Raw genomic sequence first — 27,125 nt, forward strand, 5'->3', positions numbered from 1 at the left:
AAAATATAGGGATGTGAAAATGCCCTCTTTTGGGCCAAAACAGGGAGCGCGCTCCCTGTTTTGGCCCAAAAGAGGGCATTTTCACATCCCTATATTTTGGCAAGATGTCAACATTTGATTGTTTTGGCCCAAAAGATGAGTTTTTAACATCCCTGCATCTTTTAATTATCAAATATAAATGGCATAATGTTACATATCAAATCAAATGACAAGGCATGATTTAGATGAATATCATGCCTTTTTGCACCATCTAGAAAACTTGTGTTCATCAGAATATAAATTTTGTGACACATAACCACCTTTTTGAATACTTTGTACTTCAAGCAATTATTTTATAAAAAATTAAGATTCTTTCTTTGCTTGCTTGATTTTCCAACCACTTCAACTAATTGTCGCTCGCTTTTTTGGGCTTGCTCGCTTTTTCTCGCTCGCTCTATTGACTGCCTCGATCAGGTGGCCAAGTTCTGATTTTGCAGATTAGGTGCCTTTTAATAATTGACAGGTGGTTATTCAAAAAGGTGGTTATGTGTCACAAAATTGATATTCTGATGAACACAAGTTTTCTAGATGGTGCAAAAAGGCATGATATTCATCTAAATCATGCCTTGTCATTTGATTTGATATGTAACATTATGCCATTTATATTTGATAATTAAAAGATGCAGGGATGTTAAAAACTCATCTTTTGGGCCAAAACAATCAAATGTTGACATCTTGCCAAAATATAGGGATGTGAAAATGCCCTCTTTTGGGCCAAAACAGGGAGCGCGTTAACGCGCTCCCTGTTTTGGCCCAAAAGAGGATATTTTCACATCCCTGTATCTTTTGATTTACAAGTCCAAACGGGGTCATATTACATATCAAATCAAATGGCAAGGCGTACTTTAGACGATTATCATGTCTTTGTGCACCATCTAGTAAAATTTAATGCACCAAAAAATGAATTTGTGGCCAATTTGCTGCATTGGTAAGATTAGTGGGAGGTAAGAATAAATCATTAGGGAAGGATATTTTTGCAGTAACAAAGAAACATGGGTTTTGTTCCAAGAGTGAACAGAGTTTAAAAACCTAAGCATTTACATATGCATGGAATCTAAACTAATCCATGCAAGGAGTCCTTGGAAAGATGATCTCAATTACTCTAGTGGAAAGAGAGAACTTGATTGCAGTAGGGTTTGTCTTTGATACAAACAATGACTTGGAAGTTAAACATACAAACTGTCTCATGGATGATGTGAAATTAGTGTTAATGGCTTTAAAGTTATATGCATGTTTAACCTTCTGGCATTGAGGGAACATATGCACTTTTGAATAAGTTATTATTTTTTGCTACTAAAATGGGGGATTTATAAACCTTTTATTGTTTTTTATCGCTCGCTTTTTTTGGCTTGCTCGCTTTTTGTCGCTCGCTTTTTGGTAATCCTCCACCTGATCTAGAGGTGGAGAGGGGCAAGTGGGCAAGACCCAAGATCCCCAAAGCAGCAAGGATTTGGAAAATCTGGCCCAAAGGGGAGGTAGAAAATAGCATGTTGACGGTATTTTTCTCACACCTAGGTTTGATTGATACCCTTGTGCCCAACTCAGTATGCGTGGCCGATTGAATAGGAAGATGCCCTCTCTTGCAATCCTGAAGTTGCTCTGCCAAGCTTTCTTATGTCGCTCAAGATGCAAAAACAAATACCAATAGAAAACACTAACAATCAGGGTTTGTGTTGCGTGGGCAAAACCGTCTGAAGACGAGTAATTGAGCACTCAACCAAAATACAAATATGGGTCAGAATACATGAAATAGCAACTGAACAATACAAACACACACTTGTAAGGCTTGTCAATTACAGACGACCAAAGCCGCAAAACCAATAACTCAAATACCCCTTACTCTCACTCGCCTTGACTTGAGACACAAGACTCTAGGAGAAACAACCCCTCCATTCAATCCTTCAAGCCTATGCACAATAACAACAAGGGAAAGGGCTCATTACAATTGGCTAGCATTTCCTATATACTAGACCTCGAACTCACACTCAAGCAGTATAAACTATGTCGCCTTCCTAACTTGTTCCATTGACATGCTTTACCCTTACCTTCCTCATAACTCGAGACACACCGCCTCGCTACCAAATCCCAATCTTACTTGCTTGCATGGTCTCGATCCAAGTTTATCTAACCCGCTCATCATGACCATGACCTAATCCAAGTTGACGTGTTAACCAGGGGTTAACATTCACCTCGACTTTGCTTATTCTGTGTGCTCACAGCCCATTGGGCACCCGCTACTTGAATGCTAGTGGTTCATCGATGGAGCATCATCAACTTTAAGTCCATAGGTCTTGTCAAAGAATCCTCCTCTGTGTCAGTAATACCAACCAAGCACCTAATGGCTCCAAGCACTCATGATCATCCTTCACCTTCACAAAGATTTTAGACTCCTCATCTAACCATTTGCCTATGGGAGACTTCCCACCGTAACATCAAGGTCTACATGGTTTACCTCAACAACAATGGGAGATCTCAACAAGAAGAGCTCTTTTGTGACCACCACACACAGCTTTTAACTCCTCTGGCTCTCAGCTGCTTCTTCTCATGACTTCTTTCTGCAGTCCTTCGCGAAATGTCCTCCAATAAAAGCACTTTTCTCTTTCTTCCTCTTCTTCTTGTTGTCTTCATCAAAGAGTTCGTTGCATCATAAAATATGTCTTTCTTGGGCTTCCCTTTGTCAGGCTTACCCTTATCCTTGCCTTTGCTTCTATCATGAGCTATAAGGGCTTTCTCATCAGTTCCATCGTATTTTCTTCTTCGAGCTTCTTGCTACATAAACAATGGTACCAACTCCTTGAATGCCACTGGCGCCATCCTTTGCCCTGCAATCATCATCGTAGTCACAAAACTATTGTAGCTCCTCGAAAGCATGCCAAGCAATAGCAAAGCTATCCTTGTTGAACTCGTCCTTTGACCAACCGCTGCTAATTGATTCCTCACCACCTTCCTCTTGGTGATGTGATGCTATATTGAATCCCCCTCATTCATGCTCATGCCATAGAGCTCCATCTCCCGCTGTCTGTATGTGAGGAAGCACCGCAACCATGGCACCCACAATGATAGCCAAGGCCTCTGCACCACCCATCCGCCAAGCTTTCACTAACACCAAGTCTACTGGTGCAATCACCAACGCTGTGGCTAGAGTCACAATGGGTTGAGACATCAACTATCTACAATCACAATCTCCCATGACTCCCTCAACACTAAATGGCTCCTAACCTTCATCTTCCATTATGGGTAACTACTCCCATCCAACTTGCCTGTCTTCCCAAAATTAGGAATAGTATATCTCTGGGCCAAGACAATGAGCTGAGAAGACAGAGTAAGAGCGTTGCACACCTGTCTGAACCTAAATCTCCCCTCACAAGGACACAATCCTTCAATGTTGAAGTGGATTCCCGCGAAGCTCTAAATCAAGTTTGCCTTCAAGCTCCACTTCTAGGAACTTTCGATCAAGCTCTAATTCCATATTAGAAATGACCATAACAGAGGGTATCCTGCAAAGGAAGATTGCTCGAGTGTCCCAAGAATTGCATATACCTTTGTAAGACTAGAATATGTCCAATCATACAAATTTAGATTTTTTGTTGTTCTAAAGACCAAATATCTACACAGAAAATAAGAGAGAAAATGAAAGAGAAGAAAAAGAGGTAAACAAAAACTTTTGTGAAAAACAAAAGGAAGACATACTTAGCAAGCAAAAAGGCAACACTTTTGTTGTCATCAGTGTCCAAGCATAAGCAGCTATACTGGGTTTCTAAAGTCGAGAAACAAAATCTTGCAAAAAAACAGGAATAAAATCTCTCATTTAAAACATAAAATTAAAAGCTAAATAGACCCTTTACACTTATGTATCGCTTCCCAGGAATTGCACACAGAAGTGTTTAACTACAGAATCTAAAACTCTTAACTTATGTGTGCTCAACAAACACGTGTAGATGTGCAACCCTATAAATAGACAATGCTCCACAAGAGAGAGAACCAAACAAAATATATTTCCTTCCGTCAAGACAACACAAAAAAAGTCCAGAGTCCCACCAATTTGTGGTCCTCTGTCCTTACCCCAAAAGGTGTCGTCCTACTACCTCCATGGCACTTCTAGATCCCTTAGCCCATGTGCTCCTCGTTGCACTTCTGTAGACTTAGTCACCGCCTAATCTCCACAGCTTGCTGCCCTAACTGTCAGCCTAGGTGTGCACCACCACCAAACTTTGTCCGCAGCTCTTCAGCATACGCTCTAAACCTCTTAAAGTAGGCCCTATTGCTGCTGATCTACTGCTCCAATCTGCTGGGCTTCTTGCTGCTCTGGTATCCCAAAAGCCCCCTTCTATAGGGGCTGGATGCCCCCCAAAATTGGCTGACTTGCGGCCTGTTGGGGCTGACCCACTCAGTCTGTAAAACTTGACTGGTGGGCTCCTTCTGAGGGCTAACAGGCCTTGCCTGGCCACGTGGCAGGCTGCCACTGGCCCAAGCAGTCCTGCCCTAGACTCGACCTGATCCTGGCCTGCTTCCAGGCCCAAAACATCCGCAATTACAGGCGTCTCTGATCCTCTGCAGACCCTCCATACAGCCTGCTGTACCCCTCTGTCCAGGCCCGTACCTGTGAACCAGCTTTCCGTACAAGTGTGGCAGGATCCCATGATCTGCCAGCCCTGATCTAGGCTCCTAGATCGGCCGTACTGCTGATGTGGCAGTTCCCTTCTGTTGCTGACATCATCTGCCTTCTGCAGGTCGACATCATCGCAGCCAGGTACCTTCCCTTTGTGCTGCCCACATGGCAGCCAATGATTTGTTGTTTTGCTGTAAGCATACTGCCCACATGGCAGCCACATCACCCTATGTTCCCCCCCCCCCTCCCCCCAAATGCTCTCCTCATGAGAGCCACCCAACCAATGTGGCTGGCCTCATACAAGGCTCATGTGGCAGCCTATAAAGCCGCCCATAAGGTCTGCCCTCCATATACGGCATGCTGCTGTACATCAGCCACCCACATGGGTGATCTCCCGAAATACTAGATATGCCTGTCTGGCACCTACACATTGTGACCGCATGCTCATGCCCATACTTAGCACAGGTATCCTGCCCCCATCTCCTCATGGAGCTCACAAGTGGGGCAGTGATTCACCAATCCCTACAATGAAGAGAAAATGAGATGGCGCTGCCTGCAATTGGAAGAATCTTCTATAGCATAAGTGAATTAAAGCAAAAACTCCAAATAGGTACAAAAGAAATGTGAAAGATCCCAAAGCAAAGAAAGTAAACAATGTCAACATCACTTCACATAATAATGGGGATTGTTCATATTTCAATGCTTCCTTGACATGTTCTCATATCAGTTTAAAGCCTTGAAGATAATATATCTTGCCTGCATTTAATTGGGATATTTAAAACTTTACGAGCAAAGAACTAACCCCAATTGAAAAATCCTACTCATTAGTTATGCAAAGCTCAATAAAGACACACCATTCTATATCAGCTTCTAAAGAATATATAGTGATTCAGTAGGGAAACAGCCAAGGGAGGCTGTATAGCAACCGGCCATAGCTTTTGCTGAGCTGTTCTGCAAAAAAGATGACTTTAGCTGTTCCATAACGTCACCATTTCGGGGGAAAATTTTGTTGTACAGAGCTCCATATTGAGGAAATTTTGCAGATAATTGCAGCTGTTCCATAACGTCACAGGTTTTGGGGAGCAGCTTTGTTGTACAAAACTTCATATTCAGGGAATTTTGCAGGTCTTCAGGCCAACGATAGCCCACTTGCATGGAGAAGGCGACTGAAGAACCAAAAAGTTATAAGAAACCTTTTATTATCAGGGTCACAGTAATATATCTGATGCTGCTCTCTTGGGTATGAATCTTGCCTGGACTCTCATAAGCATTCAAGCTCACCCTACATTGTAATCGTTAACTATACAAAAGTAGCAAAGCTTTTGGACACTTTTGCATATTTTTGGTATACAATCTGTATATAAAAAGACTAAATAGGAGACATGTACAATACATGTGTAACTGACCTGGTGAATAAGTTTTCTGATACCGCCTGCACAAGATAAGTGGATTCTCTTACCTGCAGTCCCAAATGAGCTGCAAAATTCAACCTACTAATTTCTGTGATGCATTCTGCCACTCTCTGACCCTGCATAAGGATCTAATATGACATTGATGACAGATGGCCTTCTGGAGGTGAAAGACTCTTTAAGAGCAAGCTGCAGCTCCTGGGGTGTTTCTACACGATAACCTTTGCCTCCAAACGCTTCCATTACCACATCATATCGAGCATTTGGAACGAAAGATGTTGGTGCAGGATCATCTTTGTAAGGACCAATTATGTCCTCAGGCTTTCGACGGTCTCCTCCATATACACCACAGTTATTGAAAATGATGACCACAATAGGAAAACCATATCGAGCAATTGTCTGATACATGGAAAAAGCAGTCACAAGAGCGATCTTCGGGAAGCTACGTGCATTCTGATTCACAATAACATCTTGACAGACTGTAGCTCATATTTCGTACAATTATACTGTTAAATGCTATTTACGTACCAAACTCTATACTGGAAGATTTTATACAGTAAAGAGTAATACCTCGACTTCTAGGCCACTGAAACCGAATCCGGAATCTCCTTCAACTGCCACCACTAACTTTTCTGGACAAACGGCAGCAGCAGCTATGGCATATCCTAAGCCTACGCCCATGGTACCCCATGTGCCAGCATCCAGTCGCGTTCTTGGTTCTATCTGTGGCAGCACTGAACGGCCAACATCCATTGTATTAGCACCCTCAGAAACAAGTATCGGTGAAGGTGATCCCATTTCAGTCAACGCGTCTCTAATGATTCTCATTGGTGTAAGGAAGTTGAATGGCACAACATCTCTATTTAGTGACTCGTTCATCTTCTCCACATTCTTGGCTGTCTTCTCCCTAATAGCCTCCAGCCAAGGCTGCCTATCGCCAAGGGCAAACGGATCATCCTTTATTTCGACGTAGATTTGTTGCAAGACAGACCGTGCATCACCGACCAGCCCAACAGCTGGCTTCCGAAATTCGATTTCCTCCTTCGATATGTCCACCAAAATGAATTTGACATCCTTGGACCATCTAGGAGGTTCTCCAAAATGCAGCAACCAGTTAAGCCTTGCCCCTACGACAAGAGCGACATCGCACTGCCCTATCGCAAGTGACCTAGAAGCTGCGGCACAAAGTTCGTGCGAATCAGAAACGAGACCTTTTCCCATCGGAGTCGCCAAAAACGGTATCCGTGTAAGACTTATCAGCTGGAGAAGAGGACCCTCAGCACGGGCATATGCAGCCCCTTTACCAAAGACAATCAAGGGTCTTTTTGCTCCTCTGAGCAACGCCACAGCTTTCTCAACGTCCACAGTCAGAGCTTCCAGCTCTCGGTGCATTCCAGGCCGTTCCCATGGAGGCATATACTCCTGCACGACTTCCAACAGCTTCTCTGCCTCGCTAGCAGAGATGGTTTCATGAAGCACATCGGCAGGAAGATCAATGTAAGCTGCACCAGGACGACCACTGACTGCAGCAGCCACTGCCTCAGAAACAATCCGCGGCAAATCGGAGACCTTCTCAGCTTTCGCGGCGAATTTCACAAAGGGCTTAACAGCCTGGATCTGGTCCAGCTCCTGAAAGTCCCCCTTACCCACATCCGCTTGCACAGAGGAGCCGGAGATCATGATCATGGGCCAGGTGTTGATCATGGCGTTGCTGAGGCCGGCGAGCCCATGTACACATCCAGGTCCGGAGACAGTGAGGAGGACCCCGGGCTTTCCAGTGAGGTAACCGGCAGCACCGGCGGCATAGCCAGCACTCTGCTCGTTATGGAAGGCGATGAAGCGGATGCCAGCTTTGACAGCACAATTGGCGAGGGAAGTGACGGGGATGCCAACAACGCCGAAGATGTGGGAGATACCAGCTTTGGCGAGGGCGAGGGAGGCAAGGACGTTACCGTCGAGGGAGGAAGTCGTGCCATCGTCTACCATGGCGAAGAGATTCTGAGCTATGGCGATGGAGCTCACAGCTGCTCAAATGAAGAAGTTGCAGAAAAGAAGACCACATCGTTTAAATACTTCCAAGCACTTCAAAAAAATAATTTTGCAAAAATGAAGACGACATCGTTTAAAGACTTCTTATTATTCTTTTTCCAAGCACTTAACAAAAATACTTTCAATTAAAAAGATTCATCCTGCACTTGCCATTGCCACGTGGCATACATCCCGTACCACCCCCCTAGATCTCGCCTCCGAGGGCTTGTTTCCTCGCAGCTGGGGTCGCATGCTCACGCATCTAGATGCGGGTGCTAGCACTGATTTGTGGTTCCCACAAACCTTAGAGAATGGGGGCACGGTGGCTAGCCTTTAGAGCAGTTGGATGCAAAGATTGAATCCACAAATTTTCTCCGGGTGCGCCAAATAGTTCACACATACTAAGCCTATGCTGCCAACAATCTTTCACCAATTGATCGGTCTTGTCATCCTTACAAAATCCCTCAATGCCTTTTTAAAGGACGGCAAGGCCGCCACCCCAGTTCTTACATGAGCATGTGGCCTAAATGGCGAGTGCCTATGTGGGTGTCCCACCTAGGGCCCTACATGGAAACAAGCCCTCAAATGCTTAAAACGAGTTTATCCTGCAACAAATCCTAGAAACTCTTAGCGCGGCCACTACACGTGTGTATGTGTGTTGCGAGTCCAAGGGTGGCATGTGGCATAGTTTAGGATCCCGTGGTAGTCTAGGAGTCCAAGGATGGTAATCCAAGAGCTTGTGGTAGTAGTCCAATGGTGGTAGTCCAAGAGCCCGTGGTAGCCCATGGTTGTCTAAGAGTCCAAGGGTGGTAGTCCAAGAGCTTCATGAGTCCATAAAAGTCCACGAGTCCCCCTTAATTCCAAGAGTTCGAGGGTGATAACCTAAGAGGTGGTGATAGTCCAAGAGTTCAAGGGCGGCATGTGGTAGCATTTCCTAAGCTCTTCTCCTCCAAGCTACCACGTGTCAAAACCCCGTCCTTTTTTTTGTCCGTGGGTAAATAGGTGCCCACACCATTGGAAAAATAGATATTAGATTTGTAGGCGGAAAGGGTGAGAGGCAATTAAGGTAAGGCGAGAGGGCGAAAATGATTACAAGGGTGGTGGAAGATATTTGAGAAGCTATGGAAGGGCGGTGGCAGTTATTTGAGAAGGCTCGTGGCTGCCACATGAATATATATAGGGGAGGGAGGGGGTGTGGCTGAGCAAACAAGGAGAGCGGGAGGAGAGGCTGAGAGAAAGGGGGGGCGATGGAATGGGGAGAGCCTGAGAGAAGGGGGGAGAGCAATGGAAGGCAGAAGGAGAAGAAGAGCAAAGGGAGGCGGAAAGGCACAGCAGCAGGAGGGCAATGCTCGTAGCTTAAGTTATTAGGGAGAGATTAAAGGTCCAAGATACTCGTAGCTTACGAAACAGGTGCCAAAGACTAATTAATTGAATTTATTTATATGTCCATGGGTAATAGGTAGAATAGACATGCTTGATGTTCTGTTGCACACATACTGAGATATGTCGCTTTGCTTGATAGAAAGGTGCCTCTTTGATTTTGTGTGTGGTCTCGTCGTTTGGCTTGTCTACTCTTATTTCATTGTTGCTCAATGATAGGCTATTCACTAGTCTCTTTGCTTAGTGTATGGAGACTGTATGTGTGCACCATAATGCAACGAAAGAAGTATGCAAGTTCGTCATTTTTGGCCCTGTAAAGGGTCCACAGGATGTTGGGTTAGTGGATTCCCTAATCCGTACAAATGTTCGAAATGTAGTTAGGAAAGTCAAGCTAACTTTTCTTAAGTTAGTTTAGTGTAGGTTAATGTTAGTTTAGTGGCTACTTAGTGTGTTGTTAGTGTTAAGTATTTAAAGTTAGGGTTGGGGAGGGCTATGTCTTAACTCTGAGTAATTGTGGGTCTACAAAGAATAACATGTGATAAGAACTTGCTAGATGACAACATGAAAGGAATCCAAACTCATAAGCACACTTCTGCTTGCACTAAACATAAAAACACAACCCACCATTGCCAGTAACAATGATACGAACACCTTTGGAGGAACATTGAAGAGAATAATTTCAAACAAAACAGAAGAGAATAATCGAACAAATGAATCTCTCGCCCCTTCATACTCAAATGTCAATGGAGTAATGGTTAACACATGTACAAATAGACTTGCATTTGTACATATTATCCATAGAGTCTAAAATAAGTAAGCCAATAGTTTTCGTAAAAGGAAGTGCAAAAGGCATCTTTAGCTATGCATCAAATGATCAAAAAAGTTCAAATAGGGCCATCTAAGGCAAGCATTCTAACACGTGAACAATTTTCAATACAACTAGCTATAGCACGAAAAATACATAGGGTGCAATGATTAACCATGGAGAAGGTTTCTTCTTATATATCTTATTTTGAAGAAATAAGTGTAGCTCAAGGGTAGCACCACTGGCATTCATATGGCCCTTCTCCTCTATGTACCAATTATTCCTTCCAGGATGATTGGACAATCTCCAGATGTTGGATTAGATCAACTTGATATGAGCCGTTGGATGCCTTTTTTGCACACGGGACCTCTCTCACAAATCGATTAATTTCTCCCATGTTGCCTTCTCTCGGATCTCCACCAATTCTGATCTCCTCCATGCCCTCCTTTTCGCTCTATGGCTTTGCCTCCCCCTCCATCGACCTCACGAAGTAAGTCCTCGACCTTGCCCTTAGTGAAGGTTCCGAGCCCCCGCTCCTCCCTCTATCCCACCGTTGCCTCTACACTACCCAGTGGCTCTTTCACCATATGCAGTCCATCTTCTTGCCCCTGTGACATCGACTCTTACAACATCATCATCATTGGCTACTCCGACACCAAAAAATGGAGGAGGCTTTCGATCTCTTCTGCTAATTGCCTCATCTCCACAGCTGACTCAGCCGCACAAACCGTCGCTCCTTCCATGCCCGCGATCGACGCCCAGCCTCTCTAGCAATCTCACGGGCGATGACCTTCACGCTCAACTTCAGACGACACAGACTTTGCAAGATGTGCAATTCCAACGTAGCCGCTTCGACCCTTCGTTTCAGAGTTCTTCAAAGTCTTTTCTCCAAGGTTCTCCACAAAAAGCCACGTGGCAGATAAGGATGTGGTCAAGTAACTGTGGTAAAGATTCACCATGGTTACGTTTTGGTCGATTAACTGTGGTTAAGTTTGCTTAAACATGGGTTAATTCAGTTCAGTTAAGAGATTGCCATGTGGCATAGTGCCACCTAAGCACAGTCCTGCAAGCTACATGTGAATCCCTATGCCACATCATCAAGGCCCCTCTTCTTCACAAAACCTTTCACAAGGCATAACTTGCAATCCAGGGAGAATTGCACACACTCTGAAAAGGAAAAGTGATCGTCTTTTCAAGCTCTATGAGCTTGTCAAGTAAGAATCATTGTATGCAATTAGACACTGCCATTGAAGCAAAATAAAGCTCATGGTAAGACCTTTGCAACAAATGATAAATCAAAGCATGAATGCACACATCATTGTCATAAGCATGCCGAAAGCACAAGTGCATGAGATGACCATAGCACGAAGCATGGCATCTAGACATAAAGCATCAAGGCACATGGAAGAACAAAGCATCATGCATGAAGCTACGTCAAACAAAGAAGCGAACAGCATCGTCATCAAGCCATGAGCCAAAAGGTGACATCAATGGAATGTATTGAGAAACAAAAACCTTGCCAACCTTGCCTATATTTTGTAAATCAAACGTGACCACTTGAGAGTAGCTATGTAAGCACCCAGGGGAGGATTTGATCTTGTATTTCACATCTGACCACCTTTTGCAGTAGCCAAAGGATCATGGCACCAAGGGGAGGTGTTGAGAGTTGTGGTGCCATGAGCACATAATTAAAGGACAAAGGTATGTGATAAGGAATGTATCAAAGTAACCACCCTAAGATGTGGGCTACATGATGTGGAGATGTGGATTGAGGATATCCACAAGGAGAGATGTGGATGAGAGGATCCCACATGGTTTGACTATTCTAAAGGCTCTCTCTATATAAGAAGCCTATCATGTATTGTTGAACACACATTACAAGAGGCATAGATTTGTTATCTCCCTCTCATGTCTTATTCAGTATGCTTTGAGCCTCCATAGTTCCTATGTTCATCTAGTTGCACTAGGTTTATCATGATCTTACATTCTTTGACACCGTGGATATATCCAATGATAGCACAAGCACACAACCACTTTGTCATTTCATTTACGATACCATTGTGAACTTTAACCATGAGGATCTTACCTTTACTAAGCTTCTCATCTTGTCGATTACTTGCTTCATCTTTTTTTAGAGTTCTGCTTCCTTTGGAGGCAGCCACATCTTCTTGTTTGAGATTTGAAAGATATTTTTGGCTCGAGGGGTGTCTCCCAGGCTGTTTGCTTTGGGACTGGAGGGGCTTAAAAAAGACTTCTACTTCCTCCCTAGAGAGTGCCAGCATAGGACGCCCTCGATGGTAGTTTCAACACAAGATTTTGCGCATTCTGGTGCATGTCGGAGGTCTTGGGCCATCTATTGGGTAGGCGACTTTGAATAGGGGATGAAAATGGCTGAACCTTGCTGCACTTTGTATCTTGATCTCACTATGTCCTAAACTAGGGAAGTTTTTTGGTGTGGTCTTGAACTCTATCAAGAGATTTCTTAGCACGTCAGCCTCAATCGTAATTTCTCTCAAGTTCTTGGATGTCGCGGTCCTCTAGGTGTAAGGTGAATCCAAGGAGGGGAGAGGCAAGATTTTGCCTATTTGTCGTTCCTTCTTTAGTTCCCTACATGTCAACATCAATGTGACTATTAGTGTCCACAGGGGATGATTGATTAGGAGTCCCTATGCTCCTAGATCTCCGTGGCTATTTAGCAACTAAACTAGTAGAAACCCTCTCTCCTCCATTGCTAGTAGAGGCCATCCGGGTAGCTCCTTTTGATCAATTGAATATTATCAGTCTATTATTTTTCCTATTCTTGAAAAGAAACTTTCTTATTTTCTTGGAAGGTTGCTGACCAATCACTCCCTAGGAAGCCATTGGCATTGATTAAACTTTCTTTAGAAACATGCTTCACGTTTGTAGTACTTAGACCTGGAAACATATGTTGGCACACGATCTTAATTGATGTCAATTTGAGTTCTACATGGAAACGTATCATGGTAGCCTTTTATTGCACATCCCTTGAGCATTTTACTCAAAGTGATGTGCACTTGTTAGTATAAAACTGATTGGATTTGGACCCTCTTCTTTGAGACTTTTGACAGGTAGAAAAATTTATTGCACAACTATTGAACTTTTTACAAAGAGTGTTGTGTAGCTGTTAGTATAAATTTGATTGGGTATGGAGCTTTTCCTTCGATACTTTCGAGTGGCATTGAAGCTTCTTTGTAGGCCATTTCTTGGCATTAGTTTGTTCAATTTGCAATATGAATTGCTATAACTTCTTGTACTTAGAGCATGATGAGAACTGTAGTTGGTTGTTGGAAGCTTGCATGTAGTTACTTGAATGTGGCAGAGTTATCCTTCAAAGCTACAAATCTTTTAGTTTGCTTGGATGTCAGCTTCAGCTATATTGGCTATCTTGATTATTGAAAGAGATGTTATGGCTTGTTTACTACACAATAGGTTGTAGACTCAAACAACTCCATCATGCATGTTGCACCACTCAATGGAAATTCACCACTAATACTATTTGAAGATACATTCTATGATGAAATGTCATTCCCAACACTACTCTATGGCAGACAAAGATCTTATCACAACCTATGTTTCCAAAACTACCAAAAAATTACTAGATGGGAATAGAAGATTTGCACAAGGAAAATTGAAAACTTATTCTTCAAAACAATGAAGATAATGGTCCTTGTGATCTTTTCATCAACTTGGGTCTACCTTTGAAAAGGGCAACTACATGGCAGGCAAATACATGCTCAGGATGTTCGACGAGATACAAACATTGAGAAATTGTTGAATTCAAGGACATGATATAGAGACTTCTAGGTGTTACGTACTTTGACTGACTACAAAGATAAACTAAAAAAGGTCTTTGCAATGACTCAACCTACATTCTTTGTCACATTCTCAAGTGGTGAAAACATTGGCCCAAGCTCTTGGATTGCCTACGGAAACTGAATCTTGACTTGTGGCAACTACAAGATGACACTAATGCATCCCACATTTGCCACCTCTTCCACTTGGATCCAGTTATTACAACTATAAGGTACTATGTTCACTGCTTCCAAGAATTGAAACAACCATTGAGGAAAGACAATACAATTCTTAGTGAAGTAGTGGACTTCTTCTTTATCATAGAGTTTTGCACATAGAGGCATCCAACATGACCATGGATTAATATGGGTTGCAAGTGCATCAACAATTGCACATGTGCTCTCCTTCATTGAATCATACATAAGTATCGACTAAGACTTGCTAGAAGACACACTACGTAGTGGGCAAATGCACCATCGTCGAAAAGGCTATAGAAAGAATGGAAGAACATGTAGATATAGATTCCCAAAGCCTCCATCACAGTCTACGTGCATCCTACAACCAATCGATAAAGATCTTGAGCTGTAGCAACAAGGACACCAAAACCTCATGGAGTAAATCATGAAAGCTTTGTTGGACCTCAAACAAGGCACAAGAATAATATTTGACAAATGGTTGCAGCTCTTGGGTGTAACAAAAAGTGACTACCTTGACGTTTTAAGATACACTATAACAAATAGTGGCTATTGTTGGAAATGTGGGGAGACACGAAGTGGATAAAGAACACGAGAGTGTAGTCCACACGCAAAGCTCCACTGAATAGTTCAACAATAGAAGTACAAGACTTGGTTTATATATGAAACCCAAGTATAAAGTGAAAATTCTAGACTAGAATAACTTAGACCAAGTCTAGCCTACAATACCATACCATTGTATGTTCTATCAATTCCCCCCCAATGGTATGGCTGAAGTATCTAGGAACTCCTCAGAAGTACCTAGAGTACCTAAAGTACCATGGTTGCACAAATTCATCCAACAGGATATAGCAACCTATGGGAGTATTACAAGAAAAACAATGTCATTTTACAACCCCCCTTGACATTGTTGTAATGTCTCTGATTCCCAAGCCTGTTTGATGATGTACAAACACTTCTGCTGACAGGCTCTTAGTGAAGATATCTGCTACATTGTCCTCAAATGGACAATAGATGAGGATAATGATGCCATCTGCTATACAATCCCGAACAATAGCCAGAAATGGATTTTCTATCATCAATGTCCCCTAACCAATCAGAATCTGTGAAGCCACATAGATCAAGATCACAAGCATTGGTATAATGCATCCCAAGAGTAATAGTGCCATGCACATATCTGAGAACACGCTTGGCAACATTCCAATGAGTGATAGTGGGACAATGCATAAACTGACTCAATACTCCTGTAGCATAAGCAATATCAGGCCTTGTGGAACACAAATAGATAAGACTCCCCACCAACTATCTGTACAAAGTGCCATCAAACTTTTTAGCCTTATCATACTTAGACAGTTTGAGACCCTTCTCAAGAGGTGTAGCTGCAGGCTTACTATTCTCCATGTGAAATCTCTATAATATACTCCTGGCATACTTAGTTTGGGACATGAAAATACCATCTTGAGTTTGGCAACAGTCAATGCCCAAACAATAGTGCAGTAAACCCAAGTCTGTCATATCAAATGACCGAGACAAAGCTGAATTTACTAATGCAATATTTCCCTCATCACTGCCAGTAAGCATGATATCATCCACATAAAGAATAAGAATGATGATTTCTGATTTTTCTTGAAGCACATAGATATTTGGCTCAGTATAAGTGCTAACAAAGCCCTGTGATAATAAGAACTGATGGATTTTATGGTACCAAGCTTGAGGTGCTTGTTTCAGCCCATATAAAGCTTTGCGAAGCTTGCATACCTTTTGTTCCTATCCCTTAACCACAAAACCATAGGGCTTCTGCACATAGACCTCTTCCTTTAGGTCTCCATTCAAGAAGGCCGTCTTCACATCCATCTGATAAACAGGCCAACTATAACTTGTAGCAAGAGAAATGACAGTCCGAATGGTTGTCATCTCGGCTATAGGAGCAAAAGTCTCCTCATAGTCAATTCCTTCCTCGGACAATTAGACAAATCTCCATGCTCACAACAAAAGAGAATACAATCATTACGACAAGCATGGATGGTATCATAATCCATACCCACCATTGTTAGCATCTTCTTCGCTTCATCTCTTGACGTAGGCATGGTATTTGGTGTAGGCAACATCTTCTGGAGCAACCTATCACAATTTAAACATACATAGGCTTCGAATAATGATTATTCTCAAACATACATGATGATTCTGAAAACAAACAATATCCAAATAATGAGTCAAATTAATGCGGGAGCTAACCTCATTAAGGCCGAGACACTTGTATCCGACCACCCATACTTTGCTTGCAGATTCAAGATTGAGAGACAAGCCCAATGAACCTATCCACCTATTTTAATTGGCGGCACTGGCACATGCAATACATTCACATTGCTGACAACACTAGTCCAACATTATGAACAAAGCATCGTTGTTGACAATGTTGGGCTACCAATGGCATACATAGGTACAACTGCTTTTATCATAGGTGGGACAACAATCCATTCGGCCTTGCATCTCCCACTAGTGACAAATGCACTAACAAATCTAGAAAGAGAAAAGCTTGACAGTCTAAGTGCTCAATACAAAAACTTGAGACTGGTCATTTTCAATGAAGATTCCCTTATTGGACAAAGCATGCGAGACCTAATGGACGCACGTCCACTCCATCAAGCACATACACTCAATTGAAGTTGGCAGGCTAGATGTCATCTTTTGTGGCAACCTTTGCAAAGCAATTCTAGATGTGTCAGAGAGAGACGACATTCATCGATGCATTAAATAGAATAAGGGTTGGGCAACAAACAGAAGATGACTTGTCATACATGAACAACATGTTTCATAGACAACCAATCCCAGACATAGACATTGCGCACCTCTTCTTCATGAATGAACAAAAAGAAAGACACAACAACCCACCAATGCAAGGACAACACATAGGGCACACGGACTAGCAATCACAATAGTCGCATATGACCCAACAAACATTAGAAGCCATGGCTATACACTCCACTTTCCCAAATTTCTTGTGCAAGAAACTTATATTTCTCAATAAATTAGAAGCAAAACATATCAATGTAATGTCGACAAGGTTGTCATGGTAGAAATTGCATGATTGCATATAGAAGCAAGCTGGCAATGTTTGCAGAGAAACCTGCCACTGCACAAAGAAACACACACAATCATAGAGTCCTTGAACACATTGTCGCTAAATTGCTATCATGAATACATATTGGCAGACATGAACCTAATGTTTGCCAACATCCTATGCTTGCAAGAAACAAGGACCAAAATGGCCGTAGTCCACTAAGAAACACATTCAACAAAATTTCATGCTTTGTCGGGCACAGTCTAACCATCCTCTACAACCCAGCACTTGAACTAATCAACAGCACATCTACAACAACAAATGGCATCGAAATCATATCCACCATCTTCAACAATGATAACCATCAACAAATCCAAGTCATTGGCACATACAATTCCCCCCAAACACCAATCGCCGACTTTCTCGTTGCACTGCAGCAACCACTGGCTAGCTTGGACGAGGACATTCCAATTGTTGTCCTAGGCGACTTCAACACTGACAAGACCCACACCTTGCATGCTTCGATTCCCTTGGCTGCTATACCAGCACCTATCATGCCACCAGCCATTGCTGACTCAAGAATAATTTACTAGTCAATATTGGACCACATCTGGACAAACATTGAGACCTTCTTGGCCATTGTTGGTACAAACCACTGCTACTGGTCCGACCACTCTGCCACTTCCCTAATGGAACTTTCAAAGAGTTGAACTTTGCCTTTCCCTGCCTTTTTCCGTGGCAGGCCTAGTGAAAATTGTCACCTTGTTACCTAAGAAATCAATTAAATTACTCCATTGAAAAATAAGGGCCTTATGAATTATGTTTCTCCTTGATGGGAAGTAGAGGTGAGAATGAGAAAGAGACAAGGGATTAGGTGAGAGTCTTTAGGAATCATATAAGATACAATTCATGCCCATTATCTAGTGATTCAAACACAATAATTGCCATTAATACTAATCACAATCACTTGAGATTTTGAGTGAGCAATCTTGGCAATGGTTTCACATAAAGAATCACTCCAATTAAGCTAGCACCATCCATATCCAACATCATTATTGAGTGAGCTAGATTGGGAATAGAAGTATTTGAGTGTCTAGACAAGAGGTCTAGATTTCCACCTTGTAAATAGATTATCTATAACCCTAGTTATGTCTACTGTGATTCAATGGAAGATGGAAACATTATAGGAAATTATTTATGTAACGACTCTCTAACCAATGATAAAATGCATCCAAAACGTGCATCATATATACAACATGTGTACATTGGGAAATATCAGGTTTGGAGGCATTTTTTGGGATAAGGAACATCAATTGATGCAACTCACCCTTGAGTAAAGAGTCACTCAAGACAACTACAGTTGCCTTAGGTGACATCCATGAGAAATTTCGAAGGTAAGCTTAGATGACACAAGCAAGATGAATATAACTTACATAATAAAGTCAAGAAAAGCTATCATTGACATGTCACTACCAACTTACCTAACTATCTCGTAGAGAAGTGAAATAGGTCCCCCCAATTGAAAAGAATTGAAAATCATATTAATTGATGAAAAAATTAGGAGGGGAGGAGTGGAAGGGCAAGCGAAGGGTTAAAGTAGAGGGATTAATGAGGATGTCCCTCTATTTATGAGGGTAAGCGTTTAACACTCGTAATATATTCTACTTCTATCACAACGTCTTTATATAGCCTATTGGTAAGACCCCTTGAGTGGTTAGTAGATGTATTGAGTCCCGCATTTTCATGAGCTTTTCAAGCTATCCTTTTGACCTTAGCTTAATTGGGGTGCTTGACCTTTCCACCTAACAAATCTTATGAATTTCTCCTTTAAAGTAAAGGCCTTTTCCCAAACTAGAGCCAATATGGGGGAGTGAGGCTATACTCATTTCATTAAAGAGAATACACGTCTCCACATGTCTCCCAACCTTAAAAATATAGAGATCCCTTTCTTATAGGGCTATTTCTATTTAAAAATCTCATCTCATGTGAGTCCACCTTTTGTGGGATCGAAAAGGAGGAATGCATGTGCGAGCTTTCAAGCATAGGGAGTCCTTGTAGGGTTGAAAAGGAGGCATGCATGTGAGGGATACCAACAAGGGACATCTTGATTGCTTATGAAAGCAAAGGGAAGAGGAGCCTTTGTAATATAATACAAGAGAGAGAGAGTAAGTATTACTGTACCATGTGAGTGTGTTGACAAGATTGTATTGTAGTGATTGAAAAAGACGTCATAAGCAAAACAAGGTAGTCAATCCATTTAACATGGTTAAGGATCTAAGTTAGTTGTCATATTTACATACGATGGAAGACGGAAGGCTGTGTGGCCACCACTTTGCCCACCACATCTCCCTCGAGCATGTTCTGTTTTTTAAATATAAAAACCAACCGATTTTAATAGTAAGGGGGGGTCAACCCCTAAGAAAAAGGACATTCATACAATTTGGTCAATATAAGGGGTAGCTGCCCATGACCTATGCTGCTAACAACAACCGAACCCCTACGAAATGCTAGGAGCATGTTTTGGTTGAGGCCATGTAGCCTATGCACATGAGTTGCAAATGTTTACTCTTTATGAAAGCAAAGGGAAGGGGAGCGTTTTCAAAGAGAGAGAGAGAGAGAGAGAGAGAGAGAGAGTACCATTCTACCATATGACTGTGTTGATAAGAATATATTCTAATGTAGTGATTGAAAAAGACTTCATAAGCAAAATGTGTTAGACAATCCATAACAAGGTTAATGACCTAAGTCAACCATATATCCACATAAAAGGGAAGAAGCAGAGATGCGTGGCAACTGTCACCCACCCATCATACTATGGTTGAGGCCACGCAGTGTATACATATGAGTTGCAAATGTTTGCAGGCAGATTGTCACAATCGAAATCCCCAAAATAGAAAAGGTTGGTCTATGCCCATGAGAGGAAAACATTCAAATGCCTTGGGAGGTAGGGCGCATGCCATAAGTGAAAGAGATGAAAAAAACAAGTTGAAGGAATAGTGATGCTAGCTGCTTGAAAACGATTCATGAGTGTAATGAACAATATGACGAATGTTGCTTTGGTAACCCTTAAGGTTGAGAGAGACATCTCAAGTATTGAGAGATGCTAGTTTTGAAAGTCGAGGTTAAACAACATTCCCACGTAGGGGGAAGGCTATCTGTTCTCTTGAGTGCAAGGAAAAGCGATAGGGCATGCAATTTTGCCATCAAAATATGTGTTGTGCACAATCAAGGAGTGAGCTTGAGGTCCCCTATGCATGAATATGAAACATGCGTTGAGAGGGTTGTCACTGAGCTATGTGGACACACCAAGACCAGGGACAAATACTAATCGATTCTCCTATTTTTCCATGTACCCCCGGACATACTAGTTGGAGGTCAGATTTTTTGGCACTTTTGGAAATGGAAAGACCCAGAGAGAAATAATCGCATGCAAGGGGGAGGTAAATAATAGGCTCAAAGGAGAAGGGAGGAGGCACTTAAGGACTCTAAAGACTTTATGGTGAGTTAGAAATTGTAAAGATTCTAGGTTAGTTTAGATTTAATCTCAATTGTACATCAAGCCTCTTTATGGTTTAGATTTAATCTCAATTGTACATCAAGCCTCTTTATTAGAAGGAATATGACCTTGTCTCATTTAATGTGTTCATAGTAAAAAGACATTATTGGCCTGCCCTCTTGGGTAGCCTTAGCAACGCTTCAAATTTGGCAAAGCAGAAATTAGGCATTTTTAGAATTTTTGGAAGTGCATTTTTCCTATAGGATAATATGTTGACTTTTCTTCTTTGGACTTGAATGCAGACTTTAAAGTGGTCGACACACACACACACTCTCTCTCTCCCCTCAAGTCTTCTTACACACCATCTCCACCTTTTCTCCCTCCCCGCCCCCCCCCTCTCTCTCTCTCTCTGTGTCTCTCCCCCCCCTTTATCTTTTTTGATATTGGGCAGGCCTTATGAATGAATAAATATCATTCATCTTGTCATTATGTACGTAAAATGTCACCATTAGCTAGCAAAAGGTCACCACCATCAATTAAATATTAGCAGGTAGTGTACTCTTCTTTGCTGGCTTTAATTATAAGGTAGAGAATGTAGGTGTGTTATTTGAAAATTTGGAGAATTTTAAGATTCAATTGTGGTTAAGCTTTAGGATTACCCTTGATATTAAGACTAGAATCGCCGATGGATAGGGAGGTTGGGGACTGCTGTTTGTTGTGATGGTTTTTGAATTTTTGGCCATCAAATGTATTGCGGAGTGGGAGTTTCCTTGGCAATTTTGACCATACCATTGTTGTTGTTAGTGGCTTGACTGTTTTGATGCATAAAATGTTAAGTTTGGGGTCACTTTTTGTGTAAAGTAGCTGGTCAATATGTAGTGTGTTGTTCACGATTATGGAAAAGTTTTGTGGAGTAGAAGTTGTGCGACCCTAGTAGTTGTTGACGGGCTTAAGAAGCGCTTTCTTGAGTGTTTCTTTGGAATGCTTCAAGGGTTTGTTTCCATGCAGCCCAGATGTGTGCATTTGGGTGCGGGAGGTGGTACTCCTTTGGTTCAAGTAGCTGAGGGAGAAAAGTGGGGGTGGTGGCATTTAGTGCATTGGGGGCTTGAATGAGTCCACATACTAAAATTTCATTACATTTGTGTGGCCCACTGCTAGAAAAAAAACACCCTTTAATGTATTTTGCACCGGCAATATTTAAAAAAAACGACTGAAATTTTGCAGTGTCTTTAGAATAGCGGGTGAGATTTTGAATATTTTAGTGTGAAAATTGGCAAATGTGTATGTTTTGAGACCAAAAAAATCGGCGCATGACTTGGAGAATGTCCTTAATTTGACTGGTTGGGAAAAAACTTTTTTTCTAGCACTGGTGGGGGGGGGGGGGAGGGTTGTTGCATGCAGGTGATCATGAAGCCTAGCCAATTGGAAGGAGGCCCCACCCTTCGGCCACTCAAGCCACCACACACCAGCTCACACCGTGAGCCTCTGTGCGTGAGCCCCGCGTGGTTGCTCGAAGCCAACTCACGCACAGAGGCTCACGGTGTGAGCTGGTGTGTGGTGGCTTGAGTGGCTCAAGGGTGATAGTAGGCGACTATATGTGCTTGCCACCGCAAGGAGAGGGTGGAGAGAACATGTGGTCGTGTGTGTGTGTGTGGGGGGGCTCAAAAAACCCCCTCCAAGAGTGGTGGACTCCACCGGCGCTCTTCTTCATTCAAAGCTTTTTCATCCAAATCAACTACGGCCCGGCCGCTCCTCCTCCTCCTCCTGTTCCTCCAAAGCCACATGGAGCTGCCACAAATCCATTGCTTCACATTTCCTCCTCCTCTTCCTCCTGTTCCTGCCCAATTCGGCTCTGCTGTCGGGCCCCCCCCTCCTTCCCTTTTAGCTTCCCCTTGTCTTCCCCCTTCCCCTTTGGCGCCCTTTCCATTTCGGTCTCCTGCCCTCCTCTCCGCCATAGCCTCCCCATCTTCAAGGTAGCTTCGCTTTTCCGCATTTCTCCATATTTCCTCTGCTTTTCCTCTCAGCAATTAGATCTCCTGCTCCCTTCATTGGCTCCCCTTCCATTCCCGTAGACTTTGTCTTCTCAACGCGATCCGGTCATCGTCCCCCCGCCTGCAGTCCGCCATAGCCGCCGAGCTTCCGACCTCGCTTCCACCCACGAAATTTCATCCCTCTCCCTCCCATTCTGAGCAACTGGGTTGTATCCTCCTGCTCCCTTGCCAATTGGGTTGTTTCCTCCTGCTCCACAATCTCACGGATTACTCTTTCTTCTGCTCCCCACGCTCACAGATCAGAGCTCCTCCGCCATAGCCATAGCTCGCAACCTCCCTCATCCGCTATGCTGAAAGGAGCCGTCACACCTTCCACCCCCCACCCTCGCTCTTCCCTTGCAACAGCACTGCTCCTTGCTGCCCTGTTGCTCACCTCCGTCTTTGCCTGGCTTTACCTCATCCTTTCCTCTCACCACGCCTGCTCTCACAAAACCAATCGAGCCTCCTCTTCTGCTGATGATTCCTTCCCTTCTCCCTTCCCCTGGCAACCGCCTGACTTCTGGGACTCCGACCCCTTCCCCACCTTCCCCAAAACTCTTCTCTCCTCTTCGCGCCCGTCTGCCAATAATTCCTATCTCTCCCTCCGCAACATCGTCTTCGGTATTGGCGGATCGGCCCAGCTCTGGCCTCACCGCAAGGAGTTCATCAAGTTGTGGTGGAAGCCGCGGCGGATGCGGGGCTTCGTCTGGCTCGACGAACCTATCCAGCACTCCGAGCCCCTGGATGAGCTTCCCATCCTAATCGTCTCCGAGGACACCTCCTCCTTCAGGTACACTCACCCCGTCGGCAGTCCTTCGGGAATTCGCATTGCACGTATTCTGGTGGAAATGTTCAGGCTGGGCGTGCCGGATGTGCAATGGTTCGTGGTTGCGGACGATGACACTATTTTTTCCACAGACAATCTATTGAGAATCCTAAGCAAATATGATCCCAATGACATGTATTACATCGGCGGATATTCTGAGAGCCATTTCGAAAATTTCATCTTCAGTTATAGTATGGCATACGGGGGAGGTGGCGTTGCTATAAGCTATCCTTTAGCTGAGGCTCTAGTGGGAATGTTCGATGATTGCATCCAGAGGTACCCTCACCTTTTCGGCAGTGATGATCGCCTCCATGCATGCATCACGGAACTCGGTGTTCCGATCACCAAGGAACCAGGATTCCATCAGGTATGTTGCTCAGATCACGCTCTCAAAGAAAGTTTCCTTGCCATTTGATGACTTCGCTCTTGGCCAGCTTCTCGAGCTGTGGGCAGATTTCGCCATTGACAGATAGGCGCTGATATTTGTGATTACCTCTAAATCAAATTTAAACTAAACTCATGCAGATCTCAGTAATGTCAATGTACTCCTTGTACAAACGTAGCCCTTTAATTTATGCATTTTGACAATGAGATCAAGTTCTCTGAGTAACCGAGCAAAGGTTGTTGCAGGTCGATATTCGTGGCAGTGCATTTGGCTTGCTAGCTGCACATCCGGTTGCCCCCTTCGTCTCTTTGCATCATGTAGAAGTTGTGGATCCCCTCTTCCCTGATCTTAGCACACTTGATAGTTTGAGGCTTTTGGTGAAGGCAATGCAAACGGAACCTAGCAGTTTTTTGCAGCAGTCCATTTGCTACCATCCAAAGCATAGGCTGTCCTTCTCCATTTCCTTGGGATATGCAGTGCAAGTTTATCCTAGAATCGTGTCTCCTCGCGAACTTCAAAAATCAGAGAAAACATTCAGGGCCTGGAATGATTTAGATTTTGAGGCAGAATTTGACATCAATACTCGGCCATCACCATCCATTTGTGATAAACCATTTGTCTTCTACTTGGATGAGATTCATACTGATGAGAGAAAAGGTTTGGTTGTGAGCACCTACAAGCGAAATGGTGCAATTGATGATCAGAAAAAGAAAGAATTCTGTTGGTCACGTACATTTTCTCGCGATCGGGTGCAGCAAATTCGTGTAGTCAACAAACCTTTGGACTGGCATTGGTACCTTGTAAGTATTGAGGCATGTTGAGCCTTTTCTGTTTAAGCATCCATTAGTTGCAGCTAGTAACACAGACTCTAGGCTAGATTTCCATTTATCTAGCTTAACGCTCAAGAAAATGGTTAATGATGCAGGTCCCTAGGCGACAATGCTGCTCTTTAGGTGATCTAAAGAACGGAGTTTTGGATATAACAGTGGATTCCTGTATGCAAGGCATGGTGATTGCAACTTGATATGCTTACATCCTTCAAATTTGGGTCCAGGTGGCACGTTTTTTTTCTGGAAAGGCGTATCATTGTTTAACAGTCTTTATAAGCACTTTGCAATCATGGTATATTACCCATTACCTGAATGTGTTTAGTTCAGCGGTTAATGGTACAAGTGCACAAGGGGTAGTTGTCTGATTGCAAGGGGCATGGCCAAAGTTTGGGCTTGGTTTGTGCTTATTAATGGACACTGAGAGGTCCAGGATGCTACCACTTGGCCTACACCGTGGATTGGAGGTTCCTCTGATACTTGCAATGGTGCTTTTCCAGCAATTATTTTGGCTTGAGGTGATAATATAGTTTTGTATTTGTATATCATGCATAGGAAAAGGTTGTCTGAGAAGAATATGAAGAGATTAACCACGGCTTATTGATGCTACCCTCTAATGCATTTGAGTTGTCCAAGAAGAATAGGAAGAGAGTAGCCATTGCGTATTGATGGTAACCTCTCTTGGGGTTTGGCAGTTCAGAAATACAAAACTAGATGATAGAATCTTTTTACTGATTCTGAAGCTCAGAGGAGATATGGTCAGGACAAAACTGGGGGGCTGACTAAACAGGTTCTTGTGACCGACTCGTTCAATGTTTATGCAAGTTTGCAGTGAACCTTTTGCAAGCCTGAATCCCTCTTGCAAGTCCTATTCTCAGTTCTTGATGACTACCTGTATTGTTAACCGACTTGTACGTCATGTTGCTACTGTTGTCCAATAGCCTTTTTCTTCAGGATTATGATTCCTCTTGAAGGTGCATACGTTTTTCTTCAGGATTATGATTCCTCTTGAAGGTGCATACGGGGGACTGATTGTTACTGATTCGTAGCACCCCCCGTGTCTAGTTGTTTTGTCAATCTGTAAATACAATTGTTTGATCAATGTTGCAAAGCCTGAGGCCCTTGTTACAGGGTTGGATTCGATGAGGAATTCTTGGTAGTCAGAGCCGTTTTCTTTCTCATGAAACTTATGAAGTGTTTTAAATTTTAACTTTGGAGATGATTTCAGGATTATGCTTTGATTTAGAAGACTGTTTTGGACTAGCAAAGAAGGCAAGGAAAATATCCAATGGAGGCTCTTATCCCAAATTCCAGATAGTCATTATGTTTTCAAATTGATGCGCTCTGCTTGTTGTGCCCATCCAATCCCAGCTTAGCCCAACCTCGCATGAGAGTACGGTCCTACATTAGAAACTCTAGGGTTAGGAATCTTTTTTGGATATTAGTTCCAGCTTACAATACTTACAATGTACGATTAGATTTCACCAAAAAAATAAGCTTCTATTTGTGGCACGCAGGATTAAGGCTCCATGTGCCTCTTTAGGTTCACTTTGGGATGCATGCAAGAGTGCAATATATGTATGTTTGAGTACTCCCTCTTAGCTCTTAATTGAGGGTGGAAATATAACATAAAACATAAAGCTTAAAGAACGAAAGCTGAATTGCAAGAGTTAAAGGCTTGTTGGGGGCTTGTGTGGATTAAGTCCAAATGGGTGGATTTAAGGTGTTTTAGATGCTCACAAGCTTGTAGATGGCCGTAAGTGTGGTTTTTGTTTTTCTCGTTCTCAGCATCCTCGTACTTGTCACGTTGTCAATTGCTTCAGCGTAGCCTTTTATCACCTTGGAAGTGTTTGACTAGCATGACGTGTGGATTGCAAAGTGTACTTCCCACCCCATAGATTTGACACCAGGTTTGTGTTCACCCTAGTGCTTACAAGCTTGCTTATCCATATCCTTGTCTTGCTTGCGTTACATTCATTTTTTTTTCCATGCACATTAACAGATGGCATGCATGATGCAAATGCCTATTTTTTGCAGTCACCCATTGTGGCATCGATAATAGTAAGAGGCTTGTTGCTAGCAATAGTAGTACCATTATTGATGTTAACAATGTTGTGAGTGTCAGTAGTAGTGCTATTATCGATAGTCCTTGTTAATTTTAACATTGGTACTCATGGCACTTATAGCAATAGTGGTCCTATTGGTAGTAAATGTACATTTATT

At 42.9% G+C, this 27,125-nt stretch overlaps 2 protein-coding genes across 3 annotated transcripts; one reads left to right on the forward strand and one right to left on the reverse strand.

Moving 5' to 3' along the window:
- Window positions 1-5,489: 5,489 nt before the first annotated feature.
- On the reverse strand, window positions 5,490-8,079 carry LOC147904517 (Thiamine pyrophosphate dependent pyruvate decarboxylase family protein). The gene is made up of 2 exons (XM_087386969.1): window positions 6,628-8,079; window positions 5,490-6,456 (listed from the first exon to the last, which is right to left on the reverse strand). Exons 1-2 carry the CDS (start codon window positions 8,041-8,043, stop codon window positions 6,142-6,144), a joined length of 1,731 nt encoding a protein of 576 aa, XP_087243095.1. The 5' UTR covers window positions 8,044-8,079; the 3' UTR covers window positions 5,490-6,141.
- A 14,655-nt stretch (window positions 8,080-22,734) lies between these two features.
- Window positions 22,735-26,018, forward strand: LOC147904518 (uncharacterized). 2 transcript variants are annotated; one of them, XR_015542323.1, is made up of 4 exons: window positions 22,735-24,057; window positions 24,321-24,875; window positions 25,001-25,876; window positions 25,917-26,018. XR_015542323.1 is itself a non-coding variant. In XM_087386981.1 (3 exons), the coding sequence occupies exons 1-3, from the start codon at window positions 23,173-23,175 to the stop codon at window positions 25,097-25,099; spliced, it is 1,539 nt and encodes a 512-aa protein (XP_087243107.1). In that variant the 5' UTR covers window positions 22,735-23,172; the 3' UTR covers window positions 25,100-26,018. The 2 variants fall into 2 exon arrangements, 1 of the variants encoding a protein (XP_087243107.1); XM_087386981.1 differs by having other exon boundaries at window positions 25,001-26,018.
- Window positions 26,019-27,125: the final 1,107 nt, after the last annotated feature.

This window comes from Dipteris shenzhenensis, chromosome 2 (genome assembly GCF_047967505.1).
Source record: "Dipteris shenzhenensis isolate YYH24624 ecotype China chromosome 2, Dip_SZ_1.0, whole genome shotgun sequence".
In the NCBI taxonomy this organism is placed as follows: domain Eukaryota; kingdom Viridiplantae; phylum Streptophyta; class Polypodiopsida; order Gleicheniales; family Dipteridaceae; genus Dipteris; species Dipteris shenzhenensis.

Excerpts from the sequence above, each read along its gene's own strand:
- LOC147904517 (XM_087386969.1), bottom strand. The coding sequence starts at position 8,043 with ATGGTAGACGATGGCACGACTTCCTCCCTCGACGGTAACGTCCTTGCC. Across the intron at positions 6,457-6,627 it reads TCAGTGGCCTAGAAGTCGAG|ACAATTGCTCGATATGGTTT; the intron begins GTATTACTCTTT and ends TCCATGTATCAG.
- LOC147904518 (XM_087386981.1), top strand. The coding sequence starts at position 23,173 with ATGCTGAAAGGAGCCGTCACACCTTCCACCCCCCACCCTCGCTCTTCC. Across the intron at positions 24,058-24,320 it reads AGGAACCAGGATTCCATCAG|GTCGATATTCGTGGCAGTGC; the intron begins GTATGTTGCTCA and ends AGGTTGTTGCAG. Across the intron at positions 24,876-25,000 it reads TGGACTGGCATTGGTACCTT|GTCCCTAGGCGACAATGCTG; the intron begins GTAAGTATTGAG and ends TTAATGATGCAG.